The 22,979-nt window shown below is 29.5% G+C and overlaps 1 protein-coding gene across 2 annotated transcripts in view; it reads right to left on the bottom strand.

Moving 5' to 3' along the window:
• LOC142328755 (uncharacterized) overlaps positions 1–22,979 on the bottom strand; it is a 49,762-nt gene that overhangs the window by 25,881 nt on the left and 902 nt on the right. For both annotated transcript variants that reach the window (XM_075372772.1, XM_075372773.1), the window contains exons 2-5: positions 17,090–17,251; positions 10,665–10,832; positions 9,420–9,599; positions 4,107–4,244 (exon numbers count right to left, since the gene is read on the bottom strand). In XM_075372772.1, coding sequence (XP_075228887.1) covers positions 4,107–4,244; positions 9,420–9,599; positions 10,665–10,832; positions 17,090–17,251 — 648 coding nt within the window. The remainder of the gene's footprint in view (positions 1–4,106; positions 4,245–9,419; positions 9,600–10,664; positions 10,833–17,089; positions 17,252–22,979) is intronic.

Below are 22,979 nucleotides of genomic sequence, written 5' to 3'. Positions count from 1 at the left end.
GTTTACACTCTCACAGTTACTTGATGAATTATAAATAGATCTTATATTGCGTGAAATTTTCTATGGCTGACTGTAATTTGAACCTGGGATCTCTGGATGAAAGGCTGACACACTACCACTCTGCCATGGAGATCAGTAATGATTCAGAGCTCAATAACTTGTTACAACATCTACACAATGGGAACATGAAACTTAAATTGATTTATATTTAACACTCCCTCTTAATTTATACAATTCAAAACCTAGAGTATTTTTAATGTATTTTCATTTACTACAGCTAATGAAATTTTTTAAACAAATTCTTTATGAATAAATCTTTATACATAGTACAAACATATTATATATGTTATAATATATATATAATAATATCTGTAATAATATATCTATAATACACCATTTTATATTTTTTCTGAACCTTTATTTGCACAGCTGTATTATTACATTAATTCAAACATTCAAAATTTAATATGTATCAAAATAATGAAATATTCATTTAAAGAATAAATCAATATGATATATTAAATCTCTGCTGAGTTTGAGTGGGTCCCTTCACCAAAAATGATTCTTACTAACTCCATTCACCATTCTTCCAAAATTGAATCTTATTCAAGATATATACAGGTAAGAAACTGTCCACAAACAGAATACAGTAATTCATTTTTATTTTATTTTTTTAATATTAATCATTTAGTTAGAAAGTATGATTATGAATACAATGTATGGTATAAATAAATCTTGTGTGAATGATTTGGTACATCTGTAAAAGTTTTAGCAGCAATAAATTTGAAGAGGATAATTGATATTTTACCTGTTGAATTCATCAATCCTTTCTGGATTTGTAAAATTTATAAACACCTACTTTAAAACCTTCTTCCAACATTGTTCTTTGTGTAATGGCATGTTTAGGGAATAAATTCCCAATTACAAAATATAAAAATATTTAATTCATTATATTAGAATATATAAATGAAAAACGCTAATAAGAGATGTGGCTATTAAATAATTAGACTAATACTGCTACAGAAGAACTGTGTATGCACCAAATTCACACAACCGACAGCTGGGTAGCATGAAGCCTTCTCTTTCAATTGTTGCCACTCCAATTTCTGTAGACATATTAGCCTGGCTGTGGCCTTTATTTGGATAACATCTGTTTTTTTGTTTTGCCAAAAAAATGATAAGTATTTAACAAAGAATTGTCACAAAATTTCATATGAAACTTGGAAAAACCATTACTGAAACTTATCTTTTAAAAATATTGAAAAAAATTGGTAACCTGATCTGAAATGACCATCGGTTAACTATTTGTGCAATTTTTGAAACTGTAAGAATTGACGAAGAATGCGTAAGGAAATTTTTACATAACTATTTTAACATGCAAAGAACCCATGGGTTCTTCATCAGGACAACACACCGGCTCACACTGCATTGTCTGTCAAGATGTTTCTAGCCGATTATAACATACCAGTATTAGACCCTCCACCTTATTCGCCTGACCTGCACCATGTGACTTTTATCTGTTCCCCAAGGTCAATCTGTATTAAAAGAAACAAGATTTCAGACCATTGAAGCTGTGAAAGAAAAAGCGGCACACATCACGAAAAGAGCTCACAGAAGAAGACTTCAGCACTGTTTCGAACAATGGAAAATTCGCATGGAGTGTTGCAGGGATAAAAAAGGGATATATATTGAAGGGGATAATAACTAAATATATATAAATTTAAAATACAATAATTTACAGCATTAGTCTCTTTATTTAATAGCCATACCTTGTAAATGCATAAATTACATATAACATATAATTACATCTAACTGAACACATTAATGGCAGCAGCCATTATGGGGTGCCCTGTTCAAAATAAGTCTACTGCGCTCAGTTTGTACAGTTATATTTTGTACTTTGTATGAGTTTATTAATGTCTTATCTTGGACACATCCAATACTCGTTTTAATTAGATATATTCACTTCTGATAATGGAAACTTGTTTCTGAAACGTGTCAGATATAATGAACAAAATTATAAGACTTGTTCAAAATTAAAAATTATTTTTCTAAAAGCCCAGCCTACTTCTATTTTCTCCCAGATTGTTATCAGACCTATATGAAACACTTATACAAAACTACAAAAAAAATTAAGATTGCATATCAACATGCACACACTAAGCATTATATTCTAATAGGGGTCTGATTGAATGGTTTATAGTTCAGTTGGGTACTTCCATATCCCTCATAATTCCAGAATGGGTGAGTTTGTTTCTATTAGAGATCAAAAGAACTGTTTCTCTAATTTCTAGATGAAAAGCAAATGCTTCTTGCAGCATATTTTAAGAGGTAAACTCAAAATTGTTGATCAGTAAGGGATGATCATAAGGGATACATTCAGGAAGCATGTGGCTTGGCTGTAGACATACAGGTGGAAAATTGGTTAGAGATTCAATGCAACAGACTCTGATTCAGATTCTATTACTCCCCAGTAATGCAGAGATGACATTAAATCCTGTCAACTGAATGAGGTTTACGTGTGTAGGGATAGTGGTGGCTCTGATCATTTAGGCCAAAGACCAGACATGAAAGTTGCACTTTCCTCTTAAGGATAGTCTCTGTATTGTCTCATTATCCAGTCTTAGTTTATAGACAGCACCCTCTGCTTTCTGATTCTACAGGCCAAACTTACATTTTTATACTGTGTCAAGTAGTTCCAAGTTGACTTCAGATCCGAGTACTCAGTTACTCACCTCCTTGTGTGGTGAGTTGGTGAAATCAGGTGAGTATATTGGAGTAGGATTCAGCTGTGCTTGCGCAGATCTAGTGACTCATCAACCAGATGTGCTGCAATAAAAATCCATTGCTCAAGTGTTATATCCTACCTGAATCAGGAGGGTTGATTCATAACTCCCTCAGGAAGCAGGTTGAACTTTTTTGGCAACTTGGTAAATAGCATAACATCTTGTTCTGGAACTCTCCTGGGTAAAAATGTCTCAGCTTAAGGAATTTTGGGAAGGATGGTTTCTACTAGCAATAAGGAGCCTTGATCTATTCTGTGGGTGGTTGTTTGTCTCATACTAAGATTCCTCCCAGGATAGATTGTCCTTTCTCATTATTTTCCTCTTTTATCCTTGTCTCTTTACCCTTATTCTGTAGGAGTAGGTAACCCTTCTATGCCCACCTTGAGGATATCAGAACTTACAGAGCTGGTGCATTCTTTGTGAGATCTTGTAGAAACTGGATGTGGATTGAGCTGCAGACTAAAGTAAGCCTAATGGCTGAAGTACATATCAGATGAAACCAACCCCCTAGTCCATCTTAATATATAAATGAATTTGATTTGATACTAGACTTGAATACTGACAAATATTCAATTCGAAAAAGCCAATAGAAATCTACTGCTGAAAAGTTATTGTGAACAAAGTGAATTCTCGTCAGACTACATCAGAATCCATAGATAAAACAGGAGCCTGGTCAAATATTCTTCATAAAATTTCTAGGGCATTAATCTACAGATTAGAATCTGTGTAAGAATCCAAATAAAAAAAATATGTGGAGAGTGCATATAAAATAAAAATGGAATTGCAAAAAAAAAGTGGGGAACAAATATAATTTACTTGAAGAGAGCCTATGTAGTTACTGAAATAATTTAGCTGATACATAGAGTCATAGTTAATCACAACACATTTGGCTGTCTCCATCCAGTTAGAACTTTGATTAGCAAGTAGCTACCATCAATAACCACTCCTTGATTAACCAAAAATTTTATTCACCTTACAAGGTGTAGATAAAGTGGGAAACAAGGATATTTAAAGACAAAAATATTCTGCACAGAATGAAATAAATCATCATGTCTCACTAAGACAGAACAAAAAGGTACAAATAATAGGTAATTAATCAGATGAACTGCAGTAATTTCTAGTTCTTGTGGTAAAACATGAATAAAAAAGTAAAAGTAAGACATCATCTCAAAATATAAAAAGTTATTCGTCATTAGAGTGTACAAATTAAGATAATGTAACAGCAATGATTAATAATTTATGATTTTAACCTATTGAATAATCGTACAATGATTAAAAAACTAAATTAAATTTTTACTTATTAAAACAACTGATACTAACCAATATGTCCTCCATACATATGATACCAGAAAGTAAAACAATTTGTTTTGTTTTCAGAAAGAGGTGGATAATGTGATGATATTAATCTAGCAACATCACCATTATTATGATCTGTTGCTTCTATATACAGATAATGTCCTGTAAATAAGTAAATAAATAATTACATACTAAGTCTCAAATAACTAAATTAATTTTAATATTCATAAGTAAAACTCAAAATGTAAAATATGATACCTCAGTGGAAAAATTGTAACAAAAAACTAAATATGATAAAATTTACAAAAGTTAATACAGAATAAAATATGGGTAAATGATTGCTTTAGACTAATGTCTAAACATTCTTAATATCAATCATGCTGCATCCATCCACTTCAATGTAGATCATTCCAGCTGATTGAAATAGCTAAACTGACATAATTCTAGTTATTATTTGAATAGTTATTACATTTTTCGTTAGTCTGTTTTATGAATTTAAGGAAAATATTCAATTGTTTCCAGTCTTTCCACCTTTCTTCTCTGTCATAAATTATACACAAAGCTTTTTTTAAGTAAAGAGATAATATGTATAATAACTGATTAATAATACACTTGTTTTTTATTTACTTCACACAACTAGGAAGTATTTTCTCTGCTTTTAAAGTCAAGAGCAACTGGAATTTCAAAATAATGTTTTAGTAAAACGTTTTGTAGATTAATCAAGAGTTATAAACTTATTCTTTTGATATGTAAAGAGATGTGTATGAAATACCATGTAAGATTTTATATGTAGTACAGCTGTTTTTAAAATAGCAATATAAGTTGATTTTCTGATAATGTTTATAAAAACTAGAAAAAAAATTCTTCAGTTAAATAAAAAATATTATAACTATTAATAACAAAATAAACATTAAAATAGAATAAATTATGTCTTATTCTAAACACTAAAATAGAATAAATTATGTCTTATTCTAACTATCTTATTAATATTAAAGCTCTTTAGAATGTTACCTGCATAAGCTTATTAAAAATGTGCATATTAATTACATGTTGCTACATTTTTATTCATGATGGATGGTGATGAAAACCTTTTTAAACTATAAAATTTTGAAAAGACAAACCCAATTTAATTTAATAAAAACAATATTTTTAATAAATTACTTGAAAAGTTTTCTGTTACTTTAGTGAAAATTATCAAGAGAGAATAGTAAATAAAAGTAAATACTGTTCTGAGGAGTGCTAGTGTGCAATTATTAAAATTATAAATAAGTTAAATTCAAATTAATGGAACTTTTTCTTTCAAATAATCTTTTGTAGCTAATTAACAGAACTACCATTGAAGAAACAAATTATCTTCAGAAAAAAGTTTCATTAATTTGAAAGTAAGAGATTAAAAATGTTTAAAACAAATTTATATCAAAAACCACTGAGCCCAAACAATTCATCTATTAATATAAATTACACATAAAAATCCAGAACTTACTCAACAAAAGAACCTGGTTTATAATAAAAATAAGTTTAAGCCTGCATATCAGACAAATAACCATATAATAAAACATTTAAAAACAGTAAAACATACTGATTCACATGGTTTATACAATTTGGGTGGAATTTATAAAATAAAATGTAATGACTGTGACCATATTTATACAAGAGAAAAACTACTAGATCTTTAAAAACTAAATTTTCTGAACATTTTTGATATAAAAATGTAAAACTGGGTTTCTCTAATGTTTCTGACAATCTTATTAGTAACAAACATTCAATATCAATAGTATTCAAACAAATTCGGAAATTAATAAATAAAAAAATATAATATGAATGCATATAATATGGGTTTAGAAATTTTAGAAAGATTTTATAAATATAGATATAAAAGTAATTTTAATTTGATCAACCTACAAATAGAAAATGAGGATGATGCAATTATAAAAACTGCAATTTTTCAGACATTGTTAATGTATAATTCAATCTATTTCAAATCTGTACAGTAATATAACACTGACTAGCCAGACCGCATGTATATTTATTCTGTTTTTACCTATTTATTTTAATTTTAAATGCTGAAACATATTTAATTTTAATTTCAATTTTTAACTTTAAATTATTGATTTGTATAATTTATATTTTTTTAAATAAATTTTAACAAAGTTTTTATTGTATTTTATAAAAAAAAATAACAAAATATATTCTTGAAAATGTTTATGTGTAATTATGTAATTTGACATGAACAATTTAAAAAACAAAAAAATATGTATTAAAACTGAAGATGTGAGAAATTCGCGAAACATTTTTTGTACATATGAGAAATAAGCTGTCATCCTACTTTATTTATTTCTGTACTTAGGTTGATTAAGTTCTTTAAATTTATATACAGTAAAATCTCCCCAAAAAGAAATCTGACGGGACCAAGTAAGAATTCCGTTTTGAAGAGGTTTCCGTCTTGCGAAGTTTTTAAAAATCGAGTAATTTATCGTGAGGTCCTATGCTATGAATTATACAAAAGTAAAATGAAGTTAGACAAGGATAAACGTTTGGAATAATTTGGAAATTATACTGCATATAGAAAATATTAACCACTAATTTTCAAAAATTGTTCAGTTATACCAAAAGAGAATGTTTTTTATTTTTACAAGTTAGTAATTTTTCATTTAAAAGTTACGTTTAATTAGAAGACATATGCTTAGCTTAAAACACAACGTGATCTAACACTAATTCTAAAATAAAATCATTTTCTGAAATATTCAGGTACAGTTTTCTGTTTTAATAATTTACTCTTGGAACTCTTGTTTACAATAATATTTCTAGCGGTTAACATATTCTAGTCGCAAATCATCGCTGTTTATACGAATCGCAAATTCTTCCAGCTGTGCGACCATGCACAATGCTTTCCGAAACTGTTAATTTTGTTTTCTGTATCCTCTTCTTGTCCTTCTTCTTCTGAACTTTTGTTAATCTTGCTAGTTTCAGACAAAATAATTTCATCTACAGTCTGAAATCCTTCTTCGGTTACCAAATTACTATCAATACCCACGAAGTCATGGACCAATGGCATGGACCCAATCAACCCCCTATCAATGGGCCCATGGACCCTATCAATACCCGTGGCATGGACCAATGTTTCACCACTTTCTTGCAACAGAAATTCAGCTTCATGCAATGTTGTATTGCTTAAAGTACATGCATCGGGAACATAATCTTTATCGGTTTCTGTGCAGAAACCAACTTCTTTAAATGCACTTTTAACACAGTTATTTGTAATTTATTTGTACAATGAAGAGAGCCACCTTAGTGCATCAAGAACAGTAATTTTATGCATCAGTTCTCAAACAGATGAATATGAATCCATATTGGCAACTAGCAACTGGCAACTAGAATGTGTTTTCGATAACAAATTTTTATGTTTTTAATAGCCCGCTGATCCAATGGTTGAGTTACACTAGTTGTGTTTTGGAGGAAAGAACAAAAGTTTTACATTAGAATAATTTCCATGAGGGTGACATGACACAATGTGTAAAAACAGTAAAAAATTTCTATTTTCACTAACCATTTTTTCATTTAAATTATATAGCTATTTTTCTATTACGTTAGACGTCATCAAAGACTTTTTATTTGCATATCAGCCCAATGGTAACTCAACGACATTTTTGAAACAGCAAGGCTTCCAAGATTTACCTATCACCAATAGTTTGTTACATGCCATCGCAAAACCACACACCGGTACAGTCAGTCTTTCTTTGTTTTGTTTGCCTCCAATACACTTTTAATTTCTGAAACACAGTATTTTGTTTGGTAAAGCTCGAAAAAATAAACCGGTTTCATAGCAATTACTGATATTGTTTGGTTCATAACCTGCGGTTATTTCTTTAATTTTATTTTTCTAGTCGATAACTATTTCTTGTGCCTACATCTTTAGCCTCACTGGAAATTTGATTTTAAGAAATAGAATGCCTCACATGACATTTTTCTAGCCATCTTATTAGAAGCGCTAAATCCCGAAATAGGAAGATTTTTTGATCTTGCATGTGTAAACCATTTAAATAAAACTGAATTTATTTCTTTATTTTTGCATTTAATCTGCCCTTGATTTTATCTTTATTTTTTAAAATGTCAAAATTTGTGTTTTTCCACAATTAAACTTTTCATAAAGTTCTTTAATGTTTGTTTTAGAAATTAAGTTAATAACCTCTATTTTGTCTTTTAAATATGAAGTATTTTTTCTTGGCATAATTACGAGCACTTTTAAAAAAGAAAATCGCATGTAACTAAAACTAAAATAAGTTACAGTTTTTAAAGTGATAGATTAAACTAAAAATAAAGGCACACATGCACCGTATTTAAACTTTCATCAGACAAAAAACAGAACATGGAACTATAACAATTTACTTCTATGGCAAAATGAAAACCATTCTGCTGCTTACCATGGTGTTGTAGACATTGTTAAAAATTATTCTCTGAACTGTACATGGATTGTTTATATAAGCTGCCGCCTGCTATCAAATTTTATTAATAACCATCGGCTTATATGCTGAAAGTTTGGAGCCAAGAATGTGATGGCATATAATTTAGATAAACAACAGTTACAGTACTGTATAATAATAATAATCTACTGGATTTATAATTTGCAAATTGTGGGAATGTACAATCTTTCAATTTTTAATTTCCTTTCCATCTTATGGGACAAGATTTATATGCAAAATTAAAAGTAATATCTATGTTCCCTTTCAGTTTCCATATTACAGAGTTTTCTGTCTTGAAGAGATTGATTTCTATAAAAATATATCGTGACTTGGAAAACCATATGTTTTGAGAAGGTTTCTGTTTTTTTGGAGATTCCATTTTGTAGAGATTTCACTGTATATAAATATGTATATATAAGAAAAAAAAATCATTGTAAAACATAACAAAAATGTTCTAATTCTCACTATATATATATATATATAGAACATTTTTGTTATGTTTTACAATGATTTTTTTTTCATTTTATGGCTCATTTTTATGAGTGTAATAAAAACAGAATCAAATATTTTCCAGTTTGAATTACGATAAATTCTTATATTTTTGATTACTATACTGTAACCTAACATAGCTCTCTTACCTAACATATATTTTATTCCTGTACAATAAGAATAATCTTATTTTATTATTATTCTTTCTTTAACTAGATGATTTCAATGATATTTCTAAACTTTTAAATTAATTGGAAAAAATTTCATTATTACCAATGAGCCATTTTATTTGTTACTTTACTTTTAGTACTTCATAAAAAAACAATGTGTGGTACGTGCTTCAAAAATACCACATAGAAATAGAAGTAAAATATAATAAAGAACAAACCATTCAATCCTGCCCCAAGAGTGTGGTCAAATTCAGGACCTGTTCCAATAAAACCAGATGGAGTTGCCATACTTTGTCTTTCCCAGTCAAAATTATCATTTACATCATTCTTCCAACCGCACAGGTAATCATCAGGAGCAGATTCAAAATCGCAAGACTTTTGAACCGATTGTTTGTTTACTAGAATAGAATAAGTTAGATAAATAAACATCATATAAATGAACAAGAAAAAGTAGTATTAAAAAACAGAGAAATTTTTATTTTACAAAGGCAAGTTGTCAATAAAGTAAGTAATTATAAAATATAGTAAATATTTTATTTTAAGAGCATCTTGTAATTCTTGTGGGTCAAGTTTAATGAACTGTGAATTAATAATTGATTGAAATTGAGAAAATAAAAGAATAATGATACAACAGCGTTTTATTTTATTAAAGTGATAAAAAAGGAACTGAGCTCCTTATACCAAACTCCTGGCTTAGTGTAATATATTAGTACTTCCAATGAAATTGTAAAGATTTCACTTCCTCTAACCACAGTTTCCTTTTCTTTTTTGTACTTTCCTTCATAGCTCTTTCTTCTTCAAAACTATTCATTACTTCTTCATCCCTCACTTTATCCGTCCATCTTATTTTCTCCACCTTCTCCACATCCAGATCTGAAAAACCTTAATCTAATTCATCTCTTTCTCTCTCTCTTCATCATTGTCCATGCTTCACTTCCATATAACAAGACACTCCATAAGTAAATAGCCTCTTTCTTAACTCTACCTTCAGACTTTTACTACATAATAATTTCCTCTCCTTACTTTCCAAAGACTTGCTTTCCATTGGAATCCTTTATTTCTATTGGGCTAATCCAGTCTTCCATCACCAAAGTTTCCAAATATATGATTTTTTTTTACTTTTTCTACACTTCCTCGTCCTTCACTTGTCCTTACCACTAAATTCTATCTGTTGTTTACTTCCATTATTTTATTTTTCCTATATATATTTTCATTCCATACTCTCTCATTCCTTCTGCCAGGCTGTTAACAATCTTTGAAGCACATGATGCCATCAGCTAGAACTACCAGTTAATCTTTATTCTCTTGTAACAAATAATGACTTGTAATGAATAAATAAATAATCTAAAATATAAGTAAAAATAATTTTAACTTGATGATGTATCATACTTGCAGGCATTAGAAATTAATTCTTAAATTAATATTAAATAAATAAAATATTTTATTGTTTTTTTATAACTTACAATAGCAACTGGGTATAGTTCCATTCCATTTAAAACCATTGCAAATTAAAACAGAAGGCCCACTTAATGTGTATCCATCAAGGCATGCTATATTTGCCAATCCCCCAAGATAACTTAGACTTATCTCAGCATTTGGAACTAAAGTTTTGAGCCATGGGCAACCACCTTCTGTAAAAATTAATTAAAACATTAAAATAATAAATTATAGTAATTAATAAAATTCACTTATGATAATGAAATTATTATAGCAATAATTTTAATTACAATTAAAATGTAGAAATTTGATAGTTCATTGTTAAAAAAGGTTGATAAAAGAAACAATAATAATTTTAAAAATCCAAAAGAAATTAAAAAAATTAGCCCATTCCTAAACAATAATAGTAATCAAATTTATTAATTCAGACAAAGTGTTGTCTGAAAAAACAACTGTTTTTACATTACACCATATAATACTTCAGTCTATAAGAGAGAACACTTTTAAATTAATTTTACCATGTTTATTAATTTATCAAATCATTTTAAAAAATGCTGGTGTTAATTTAAAATTAAATTAACTGTATGACCAGTTGGTGTAATGGTTGTCTTCTATGTCAAATAGTTAGATTCCAAATGAGGGTCTGTAATTTTCTTACCATCATTTCATCCATCTTCACTTTCCTATAAAATACACGAGATTACATCCTTGATCATAATAATAAAATAAAATAAGAAATTCCATTTTACAGAAACACTATCACACAGTTGGTGTATTTTTAAATAATAATTATTTAATAAATCTAAATTTTACACATTCTTTTTTAATATGTATGTACTTTTTTAATTCATATTCTGTACAGATTCTATTTATCTTCCAAGTTTTGTGTTAAACTCGGTAAGAATGCTACTGAAACTTTTCAAAATTGAAAAGGGCGTATGGAGATGACGCTCTGTCACGAGCCCAAGTTTTTAGGTGGTTTAAAGCATTTTCAGAAGGCCAGGAATCAGTTGTGGATGATCCACACACTGGAAGACCGTTAACGCCAAAAAGTGATGACAATGTTGAGCGAATCAGAGACTTGATACAATACGACCAGCGATTAACTGTCAGAATACTTGCAGAACAATTGAATTTGAACCATACCACAATCCTTCAAATTTTGACAAACAAACTGGGCATGAAAAAAGTTTATGCAAAATTGGTCTCAAAAAACCTCATTGTTGGACAGAAAAACAACAGGGTGGAAGTGTGCTGTGATCTGGCACACTTCCAATCTACAGTAGTCCTTTAATCTTTTTAAATGAACCCTGCATCTTATAAGGATTTTTAAGAGTAAAATAAACCATTTCTATTATACATGGACGAAGGTTTTGGCATAGCAAGACTTTAAATAAATTTTTGAATTAAAAGAGTATATAATAATCTTCAAATAGACTTATAATTATGACCATATTATTGTGAGTCATAATACAGGTGTTCAACTTAAAAGAGGCCCCCATCACTTGGTTTAATCTATAAATAATAGTTTATTGGCAAACAGTTAGGTAATAATTTACAGAAGGTGTTGAAAATGACGTTCATCAGTTATAAGCTTGTCAACATATTTGACTTGCCCCTAGCTACTCTTGTTGGTTGTACCTAATCTATTTCTTGGATGGAATTGGTAATGTTTGTCTTCAATTCCTACAGAGTGTGTGGATTGCTCCTATAAGCAATTTCTCTTAAGTAACCCCACAGAAAGTAGTCTGGACTAGTCAGATCAGTGGAATGTGGTGGCTACAATCCTTTAGAACTGATTCATTCACAGAAAAAATCTTGTAGTATCTCTATAGTAAAACAAGCTGTATGGCAAGTGGCACTGTCCTGTTGCAACCAGCAGTCATGCTCATCCTTTTTCAGTAAGGCTATGAACTACTGGATAATTTCTAGGAAGGCAGCAGCATCCACATTTTTTTCAAAAAACAAGGTCCTATTATTTGTCACCATTCACCTATTTTTTATGGGTGTGGGGGAGATTAAAAAAAATATGTGGGTTTTCAGTACCTCAGGACCAGTAGTTCGAAGTCGAAAATTCTACGATACAACTGTAAAATACAACACTTCATTTACATTCATACATATCATCCACATTATTTTACCCATCTCACACCAACATATGCATTTTGACAAACCGAAATATGCATTTAGTATAAACTATTGTGCGATGCAGCCTCTTTTAAATTGAACACATTGAAGATCAGTTCATAAATTTACCAGACAGTTATTAGTAGATTGCATTTCAACTTATTTTAGGAAATAAAATATGATAATCATAGTGACAAAGTTTCATTTTTATAACAAACAGCAACTAAGGTTAACAGTAATGACTCTCTTCATCATTTGATGTTGTGAAGTGTGGATTTTCCACATTGTTATAGTACTGTATATAAAAATGTAACCTTAAACTTCAGCAGTGTAGTCATGTTTTTAACTGCCAAAATTTGTACATTTGAATATCTTCAGCACTAATTAAATAATATCTTATTACATATCCTCCATTGCTATGTTGACTATGGTTATCTTTTGTGAAAGTAAATAAATTATTACAAAGCTTGGTTTGAAACTGTTTTAAAAAACACTTTTCTTTTGAAATGACATCTAGGTCCTAAGATTTATTCGAATAATAATAGATATTTATGACATAGGGCAAATTGTATGCTTAAAAATGATAAAAACTTTCTGGAGCTGCTTCTAAGAAGTAATAAGAAAATAGACAGAAAACTTTACAAAAAATTATCGAGTTCTCTTGATAATTATCCAGTAAATACAAAGAGAAAGGAAGAAAATATAATTGAGGAAGTAGACCAAGAAACGGCAACGAAAAGCACTGAATGTAATGAGTCACGATTTTGTATAGAAAAGATTTCTGAGAATAAAATATTAAGTATTGAATCAGATCTAAGAAAATGGTGTGATTACTGATGTATTACAGACCTACAGACCTTATTGTTCTTAAAGAAGCCACAAAAATAGATCAACATTTCAGTACCAATTCTTATCATAGATTTATACCACATTGCATACATAATAAATGTATTATATATGCAAAAAAACTTTCAATCCTAGGTAACACATTCTGTAGTCAAGCATGCTGTATTTTGTTATTGCTGTAAATTATTTAGCAATTCTAAAATTCTTTTGACATCATCTGGTTTTAACTATAGGTGCAATTACCATCATTATTTAAAAGATCATGAAAACTCATGGCATCGTTAACAAAATGGACTGAACTAACAACTAGATTAATTACGGTAAGACAATTGGTGTAAACCAGTAATGCTTTCTTCCAAGAAAAAATAAAAAAATAAATAAAAGGAGAAGCTCTTACAAATAAAATTTTAGATATATTAAGTACATAAGGAATTTTTTTAGCAAATATGCATTGCCAAAGGTATGATAATGATGCAAATATGAGAGGATAAAATGCAGGCATGCAAAAAAGGATTTTAAATTTAAATATTATTATTAAAATCAATTATTATTATAATTGCACAAAAAAAGGCCCTGTCACTCTCATTCATTGAATTTAGTAATTAGTGATGCATCAAAAGAAATTATTTCATTTTTTGAGGCAATTAAGTCAATTTAAAATTATTTTAGTAATTCCTCACATCGATGGGCAATTTGGAAAAGTAATTTAAAAGACAAGCTAACTCTCAAACCATTAAGCACAACCAGATGGGAAAACAGGATTGATGCCAATTCAACCTTTTAGTAATTCAATTGGAGAATCTTATGACAGTTTATTTGAAATGCGTGAAAATATTTCATTTGACGCTGCTTCTAGTCACAAAGTAGAATCCTTAGCTAACAAAATTAATAATTTTAATTTCACTTTCACCACTGTAAATTTGGCATGATATTTTAAATAGATTAATGTAGTTAGTAAAATTCCGCAAAGCATATCTACTCAAATGTAAAATCCATTTTAAAAGAACAGCAGATTATTTTAAGGATAATCATATAGACAATTGGTTTAAAAATATTATAAAAAAGGTATACTTGCACACAATTTAAATATAGAGCCAAAGTTTCAAGCCCAATAAAATATCAGGCCAAGAGAAAAAGCAATTTAATTATGAATCTTAAGATATTGTTATTAATCCAAAGAAGAAATTCAAAATAGAATTTTTTTATATATTGTTCATTGTTCACAAATCATTAGAAAAAAGATTTTATCAATTAAATGAACATATTGATAAATTCAAATCTTTATGATACTGGGAATTTAAACCAAAATTTTATGAAATAACAGTTACTCCAAAACATTGCTAAGATTTATATTTAGCTTTGAGTGATAATGCAGACGCTAGTATAGATGATATTGAATTCTATGAGAATTGTTAGCTTTATTGGATCTTTTCACACCGAACACATCACCAACAGAAACACTGGAATTTATTCTAAAACATTGTTTAGAGCTGAATGTTGTTGTGGCTCTGAGAATTATTTTAATGGTACCAGTGTCATTAGCAACAGGAGGGAGCAGTTTTTCCAAATTTAAAATAATAAAATTTACTTGAGAAGACTAATTTCTCAGAGTTGGTTGTCAGGACTAGCTACCATTTCAGTGGAGAGTCAAACTCTCAAAGTTGAAAGAATTTGCATCAAAAAAGGTTAGGAGATGTCCTAAAGTTTTTAGTTTACTTTTTTTAATATATGTATATTGCTTTTTTTCTAAATAAAATATATCTTATTATCTAAATAAAAAAAAAATGGAATATACTTTATTTTCTTTTTATCTCCAATAGAGATTATTTGTTTCAGATAGATTTAGATAAAAATGTTTAGATTTTAATAATCTAACATGAGTACCAAATTATGGGACAGCCAAAAATTTCCTTAGAGTGGGCAGCTCAGGCTGGTCCCTGAGTCTGGCTAATGAAAGAAGATAACTGAATTTGAACTGTTGTAATTCTGTACTGCAGGTCTAAAAACATAGTATACTTTAAATTACGGCCTATTCTGTTTCACATCATGCTATTAACAACTTGTTTAAATAGTAAGTTGTTTATGTTTTTAAAGAAAAACAGCCTTTACTCCTTCTTTTGGGTATATGATATTTTTGAGCTTAATAATTTGCAGAAAGAAAAATGCAGCTAATATATATTGCTTCAAACAATAGCAGAAAATAGTCTTAAAACTATTTTTTCTTTAATAATACCCTTAAATTTACTCAGTACAAAGAGTACTTCATTCCCTCTCTCATGCAATCTATCTTTAGAACTGCAGTATAATTTTTAAATTATCTTTATGATATTCTTGATAAACATTGTTATAATCTTTTCTATGATTAAATTTTTAAATTTCTACAATAAAATTGTTTACTGCTTTTAAAAAATCAGTTTAATACAATAACTGCACAGGAACATTAAAAAAAAGACTTCTCTCACTAAAGCAATCTCAGATTTGATGAGAATAAAGAAAAAGTCAATATTTTAACATTAACTACATATTTATTTATAACAAATTACATACACCAAAGCAGTTATAAAAACTGTATTTTTAAATATAAACAAAGTGTCTCTTTGTGTTAAAACAAGTTTTAAATAAGTTTTTAATAAAAATTACATAAAACTGATAGGTTTTAATTTGATGAAGATCATGTAGTTTTAGACCTTTTACAAAATTATTACAACTAATATTCAGTTAACTTTTATTAGTTAGCCAAACAATTGTCTCCTACTGTAAAATCATTTTTATTATTAGTATTTTTCCTACTCACTAAAAAACATACTGGGAAATAAATTTTTATTAAAACTTTTTTTCAGTCTGTAATTAATTACCAAATAAAAAAAAAATAGTCTCATAGTTTCAAATAGTCTACCAACCAAAGCTCGCCTAAGAGCATACACATTCTCTATAAATAATTTTATTTGTACACCTCCACACAACCCAACAGTGATCTCAACCCCTTAACAGAAGGATTCACATAACCGAACATTTTCAAAGAGATTAAATTACAGTATGACAAAGCAGTTTAATAAAACTTTAATATGCTTATATAATGTATACTCTTATAGAAAACTATAATTAGTTTATGAAACATATTAAATATTAGATCAAATCAGATCTGTTTTTAATCTTCAATAATAATAATAATAATAAATACTGCCAATCTTTGTGACTTAGTTTTAGTGTCTTGGCCTTTCACCCGAAACTCCTGGGTTTGAATCCCAGTTTGGCATGGCATTTTTTCATATGCTACAAATTTCCATTGAGCTAATGACCATAGCAGTTGATGCCCATAAAAGTAAAAAAAAAAAAAAATAAATACTACATAATGTTACATACAATAAAAGATAACAAACATACTAAATCTAAATTGTTGAAAAATTACATATTTATGAAAATTAAAAAAAAATTACTTAAATATCAACATTTTTTGAAAGAGATAAAAAGTACTTACTAATACATACAGGTAAAGGCTCTGCCCATTCTCCTTGTTCACAAATAATATACCTATCACCAAGTAACTGGTAATCTTGAATGCAGCTTACTCTTGCTGCTCTTCCTCTACTTCTTAATCTAATCCTGGCTTTTGGTATGCCTATTGATGGGCATTTCAGTCCTGAAAAAAAACAAATATTATCTAGTTAACTTTTTTATTCTATTAAATGCATTTAAATATTAGAGGTTGGTTTCTATCTCTTTTATTCGATTCTAACTGATACGAAAGGATTTTTGGTAATGTAATAGTTTATTTACTAATTTGGCAGATTTAAGGGCTTTAAATTTAGAATTTAATAATGTAATTTTACAGTTAGTAAATGTTTATTTTCAGTTCTTTTTTTTTTATTCATTTTTATTCTTTTGGGGGTTGCTTTTTTTACTTTATTTGAGCACAGGGTTGTAGGTTATATTCAGTTTTGAATATAACCTAATGATCTGATGAATGTAACCTAATAAAATCTAGTATACACTCTACAAATGCTTACATTTCTACGTATACATTTATAAATATAAGAATAACCGATTCTAAAGTAATATAGAAAATAAATAATATATGCAACCCAATATAATATACATGTTCATATACATTAGTTATGTACATACCAACAGTTCATACAACCCAGATGTCTGAATGAATAGGATCTAGATAAACAAGAATATACTCCAATTTAAATCTAACTTTGTAAATTTCCCATTTTCAGATATATTAATAAATATTTAGTGATAAATAACCCTCCTCTATGAATCATGAGACCTTGCCGTTGGTGAGGGGGCTTGAGTGCTCAGGGATACAGAGTAGCTGGACCGAAGGTGCAACCATATCGGAGAGGTATCTGTTGAGAGCCAGACTAAGGAATGATTCCTGAAAGAGGGCAGCAGCTCTTTCAGTAGTTGTTAGGGGCGTGAGTCAGGACGACTTAAACGGCCGTATCAACATCACTCAGTCCTCTGAGTACTGCGCAGCTGAAAGCAATGGAAAACTACAGCTGCTTTTTTTTTTCCAAGAAAATGTGGCTCTGCATTTTCACATAACAATAATGGAGGCGCCTTCCTTGGTAAAATATTCCGGAGGTAAAATAGTCCCCCGTTCGGATCTCCGGGTGGGGACTACTAAGGAAGGGGTCACCAGAAAATTAAAAAATAACATTCTACGAGTCGGAGCGTGGAATGTTAGAAGCTTAAAAAAGGTTGGTAGGCTAGAAAATTTAAAAAGGGAAATGGATAGGGTGAATGTGGATATAGTAGGAATTAGTGAGGTTCGGTGGGAAGAGGAAGGCGACTTTTGGTCAGGTGATTTTAGAGTAATTAACTCAGCGTCAAATAATGGGCAGGCAGGAGTAGGTTTCGTGATGAACAAGAAGATAGGGAGGAGAGTGGAGTATTTCAAAACGCATAGCGATAGAATCATTGTAATAAGGATAAAATCAAAACCTAAACCGACAACGATTGTTAACGTTTATATGCCTACAAGCGCCCATGATGATGATGAGGTAGAGTGTGTATACGAAGAGATTGATGAAGCAATTAAACACGTAAAAGGAGATGAAAATTTAATAATAGTTGGAGATTGGAATGCAAGCATTGGAAAAGGCAAGGAAGGAAATATAGTGGGTGAATACGGGCTGGGCAAAAGGAATGAAAGAGGGGACCGACTTATAGAATTTTGCACGAAGTATAATTTAGTAATTGCCAACACCCGATTTAAAAATCATAATAGAAGAATATACACTTGGAAAAAGCCAGGCGATACTGGAAGGTATCAGATAGATTATATCATGGTTAAGCAAAGATTTAGAAATCAACTCGTTGACTGCAAAACTTACCCTGGAGCAGACATTGATAGCGACCATAATTTGGTGATAATGAAATGTAGATTGGGGTTTAAAAACCTGAAGAAAAGGTGTCAGATGAATCGGTGGAATTTAGAGAAGCTTGAGGAAGAGGAGGTAAAGAAGATTTTTGAGGAGGACATCGCAAGAGGTCTGAGTAAAAAAGATAAGGTAGAAAATGTAGAAGAAGAATGGGAGAATGTTAAAAAGGAAATTCTTAAATCAGCAGAAGCAAACTTAGGCGGAATAAAGAGAACCGGTAGAAAACCTTGGGTTTCAGACGATATATTGCAGCTGATGGATGAACGTAGAAAATATAAGAATGCTAGTGATGAAGAAAGTAAAAGGAACTATCGGCAATTAAGAAATGCTATAAACAGGAAGTGCAAACTGGTGAAAGAAGAGTGGATTAAAGAAAAGTGTTCAGAAGTGGAAAGAGAAATGAACATTGGTAAAATAGACGGAGCATACAGGAAAGTTAAGGAAAATTTTGGGGTACATAAATTAAAATCTAATAATGTGTTAAACAAAGATGGTACACCAATATATAATACAAAAGGTAAAGTCGATAGATGGGTGGAATATATTGAAGAGTTATACGGAGGAAATGAATTAGAAAATGGTGTTATAGAGGAAGAAGAGGAAGTTGAGGAGGATGAAATGGGAGAAACAATACTGAGATCTGAATTTAAGAGAGCATTAAAAGATTTAAATGGCAGAAAGGCTCCTGGAATAGACGGAATACCTGTAGAATTACTGCGCAGTGCAGGTGAGGAAGCGATTGATAGATTATACAAACTGGTGTGTAATATTTATGAAAATGGGGAATTTCCATCAGACTTCAAAAAAAGTGTTATAGTTATGATACCAAAGAAAGCAGGGGCAGATAAATGTGAAGAATACAGAACAATTAGTTTAACTAGTCATGCATCAAAAATCTTAACTAGAATTTTATACAGAAGAATTGAGAGGAGAGTGGAAGAAGTGTTAGGAGAAGACCAATTTGGTTTCAGGAAAAGTATAGGGACAAGGGAAGCAATTTTAGGCCTCAGATTAATAGTAGAAGGAAGATTAAAGAAAAACAAACCAACATACTTGGCGTTTATAGACCTAGAAAAGGCTTTCGATAACGTAGACTGGAATAAAATGTTCAGCATTTTAAAAAAATTAGGGTTCAAATACAGAGATAGAAGAACAATTGCTAACATGTACAGGAACCAAACAGCAACAATAACAATTGAAGAACATAAGAAAGAAGCCCTAATAAGAAAGGGAGTCCGACAAGGATATTCCCTATCTCCGTTACTTTTTAATCTTTACATGGAACTAGCAGTTAATGATGTTAAAGAACAATTTAGATTCGGAGTAACAGTACAAGGTGAAAAGATAAAGATGCTACGATTTGCTGATGATATAGTAATTCTAGCCGAGAGTAAAAAGGATTTAGAAGAAACAATGAACGGCATAGATGAAGTCCTACGCAAAAACTATCGCATGAAAATAAACAAGAACAAAACAAAAGTAATGAAATGTAGTAGAAATAACAAAGATGGACCACTGAATGTGAAAATAGGAGGAGAAAAGATTATGGAGGTAGAAGAATTTTGTTATTTGGGAAGTAAAATTACTAAAGATGGACGAAGCAGGAGCGATATAAAATGCCGAATAGCACAAGCTAAACGAGCCTTCAGTAAGAAATATAATTTGTTTACATCAAAAATGAATTTAAATGTCAGGAAAAGATTTTTGAAAGTGTATGTTTGGAGTGTCGCTTTATATGGAAGTGAAACTTGGACGATCGGAGTATCTGAGAAGAAAAGATTAGAAGCTTTTGAAATGTGGTGCTATAGGAGAATGTTAAAAATCAGATGGGTGGATAAAGTGACAAATGAAGAGGTATTGCGGCAAATAGATGAAGAAAGTAGCATTTGGAAAAATATAGTTAAAAGAAGAAACAGACTTATAGGCCACATACTAAGGCATCCTGGAATAGTCTCTTTAATATTGGAAGGACAGGTAGAAGGGAAAAATTGTGTAGGCAGGCCACGTTTGGAGTATGTAAAACAAATTGTTGGGGATGTAGGATGTAGAGGGTATACTGAAATGAAACGACTAGCACTAGATAGGGAATCTTGGAGAGCTGCATCAAACCAGTCAAATGACTGAAGACAAAAAAAAAAAAAGATAAATAACAGACATAGTTAGGTTTTACCAACTATTATTCACTATTTTAAATGAATGAATAACCCTTAAACTAAGAATGATTACAAATAGCTGATTGATAAGTTTAGATATTCATATTACCTGCTTAATACTTCAACTTTTTATCCAACTGTTTATACTTCTTAAGGTTATAGGAGTAATAGGTAATTGGTTAAGTAGATAGAAATTACCACTGTAGCTTCACATAACAGTTTACATTATTACTATTGAGTCGATTCAATGGCAATTTATTATTAGAACGATAAAACATCGTTCTAATAATTTTTTATTAGGTAAAATATTATTATTAGATAAAAAAATAAATACCTAATTATTGTTAGGGAAAATATTCGCTGTCAGAATTTTAACCTAACTTCATTATTATTAATGAATTAATCATCACTAATAATATTTGTGTCTATAAATATTCCTATTTAAAAAGTATACTATATGAGCAATCAAATATGAATCATGTAGAAACACTTTGAGAATTAAAAATGTTACATTACCATGTGTTTTTTTTTATAAAGTTAATTTATTCTTTTAAAAAATGGTAATACACTCTTTTGCTGAATAAGATAACAAAAATAGTTTTGTGTAATATTTAGAATATTATATTGGCATGCAAAAAAAGGGCCTTATTAGTTCCAATACTTTTTTTCTATACTGGTGAAGGACTTAATGAAAGCCGACTAACTGGTGATACTATTGTTATGAGACTTATTCATTATGACATTACGGTGAAACTTGTTCTTTTCTAAAGATATACAATAACTAAAAGTACAGAATGTGAATACAGAATGACTTTTGTTGATATCAATGCCCTATGCTTGACATCTACTTATATCAACTCTTGCTGTAATTGTCACCACAGACTATGAAGTGGGTTGGGCAAAAACTTTTTTAAAGTGGTTTGAAGGCCTACTGGTAAAAATTTAGAAGCAAAAATCTCCCATTAACTCTTTTTCTGAAATAAGACTAAAAGAAAACTCTGCCAGTTTTTGGGAAGCGGGGTGAATAGTAAATAAAATTATTTATCACTTGCTTACTGCATAAATAGCTTGGTCAACTGTAGTTCAAAAAATTAGTAAGATCTTGTAATGTAGAGAGTAATCACTATCTACAACAGTTTTCATTTAATGAAAAGTGTAAAGATATATATATATATATATATATATATATTTATATATAGTTCTCTTTTCCACCACAATCTGATAGTGGTGGATGATTCAGTATGATAACAAATAATTCACAGAAATATCACATTCATAAGAACAATATTCCATGCCATGTTATTATTTGGTTTTTTCTTGATCAACTGAATGAAAAATTGTATGTAAAATTTTATTTTCACACAAAAAATGTAAGAAATTTAAATTAGTAATTATTATTCTTCTAAAATCAATTTTTTTCAAGATATTAAAATATTTTTTTTCTTCATTATGATGAATTATTTTTTAGTAATATGTCTGGGGATATTGGAAAACTTTATGCCATCTATGTTCCATTCTAACAATAAAACTTCCATTCTCAAACTTGATTTTACTGGTTTGTAACAGTAGTAAATAAGTTAATATTATTTTTTTAAAAAAGATTACTTCCCCTATGAAATTTTCTGGCCATTTAAAAATGTAATCTTCATATTTGTGTGTTGTCAAAACCAAAATGGTAGTAATAACCTGACACTGAATCAAGTTATTCCTAAAAATTATAGCCAAAATTATTTATTTTCAAAAATAAATAATAATTTAAAAAAAATTAGTTTTAAATTATTTAAAAATAAATAAAATTATTATTTTCAAAAATAAAGTTTCC

The sequence above is a fragment of the Lycorma delicatula genome, chromosome 8 (genome assembly GCF_047948215.1).
Source record: "Lycorma delicatula isolate Av1 chromosome 8, ASM4794821v1, whole genome shotgun sequence".
Taxonomy (NCBI): Eukaryota; Metazoa; Arthropoda; class Insecta; order Hemiptera; family Fulgoridae; genus Lycorma; species Lycorma delicatula.
This window is presented reverse-complemented; position numbering and strand designations above follow the sequence as displayed.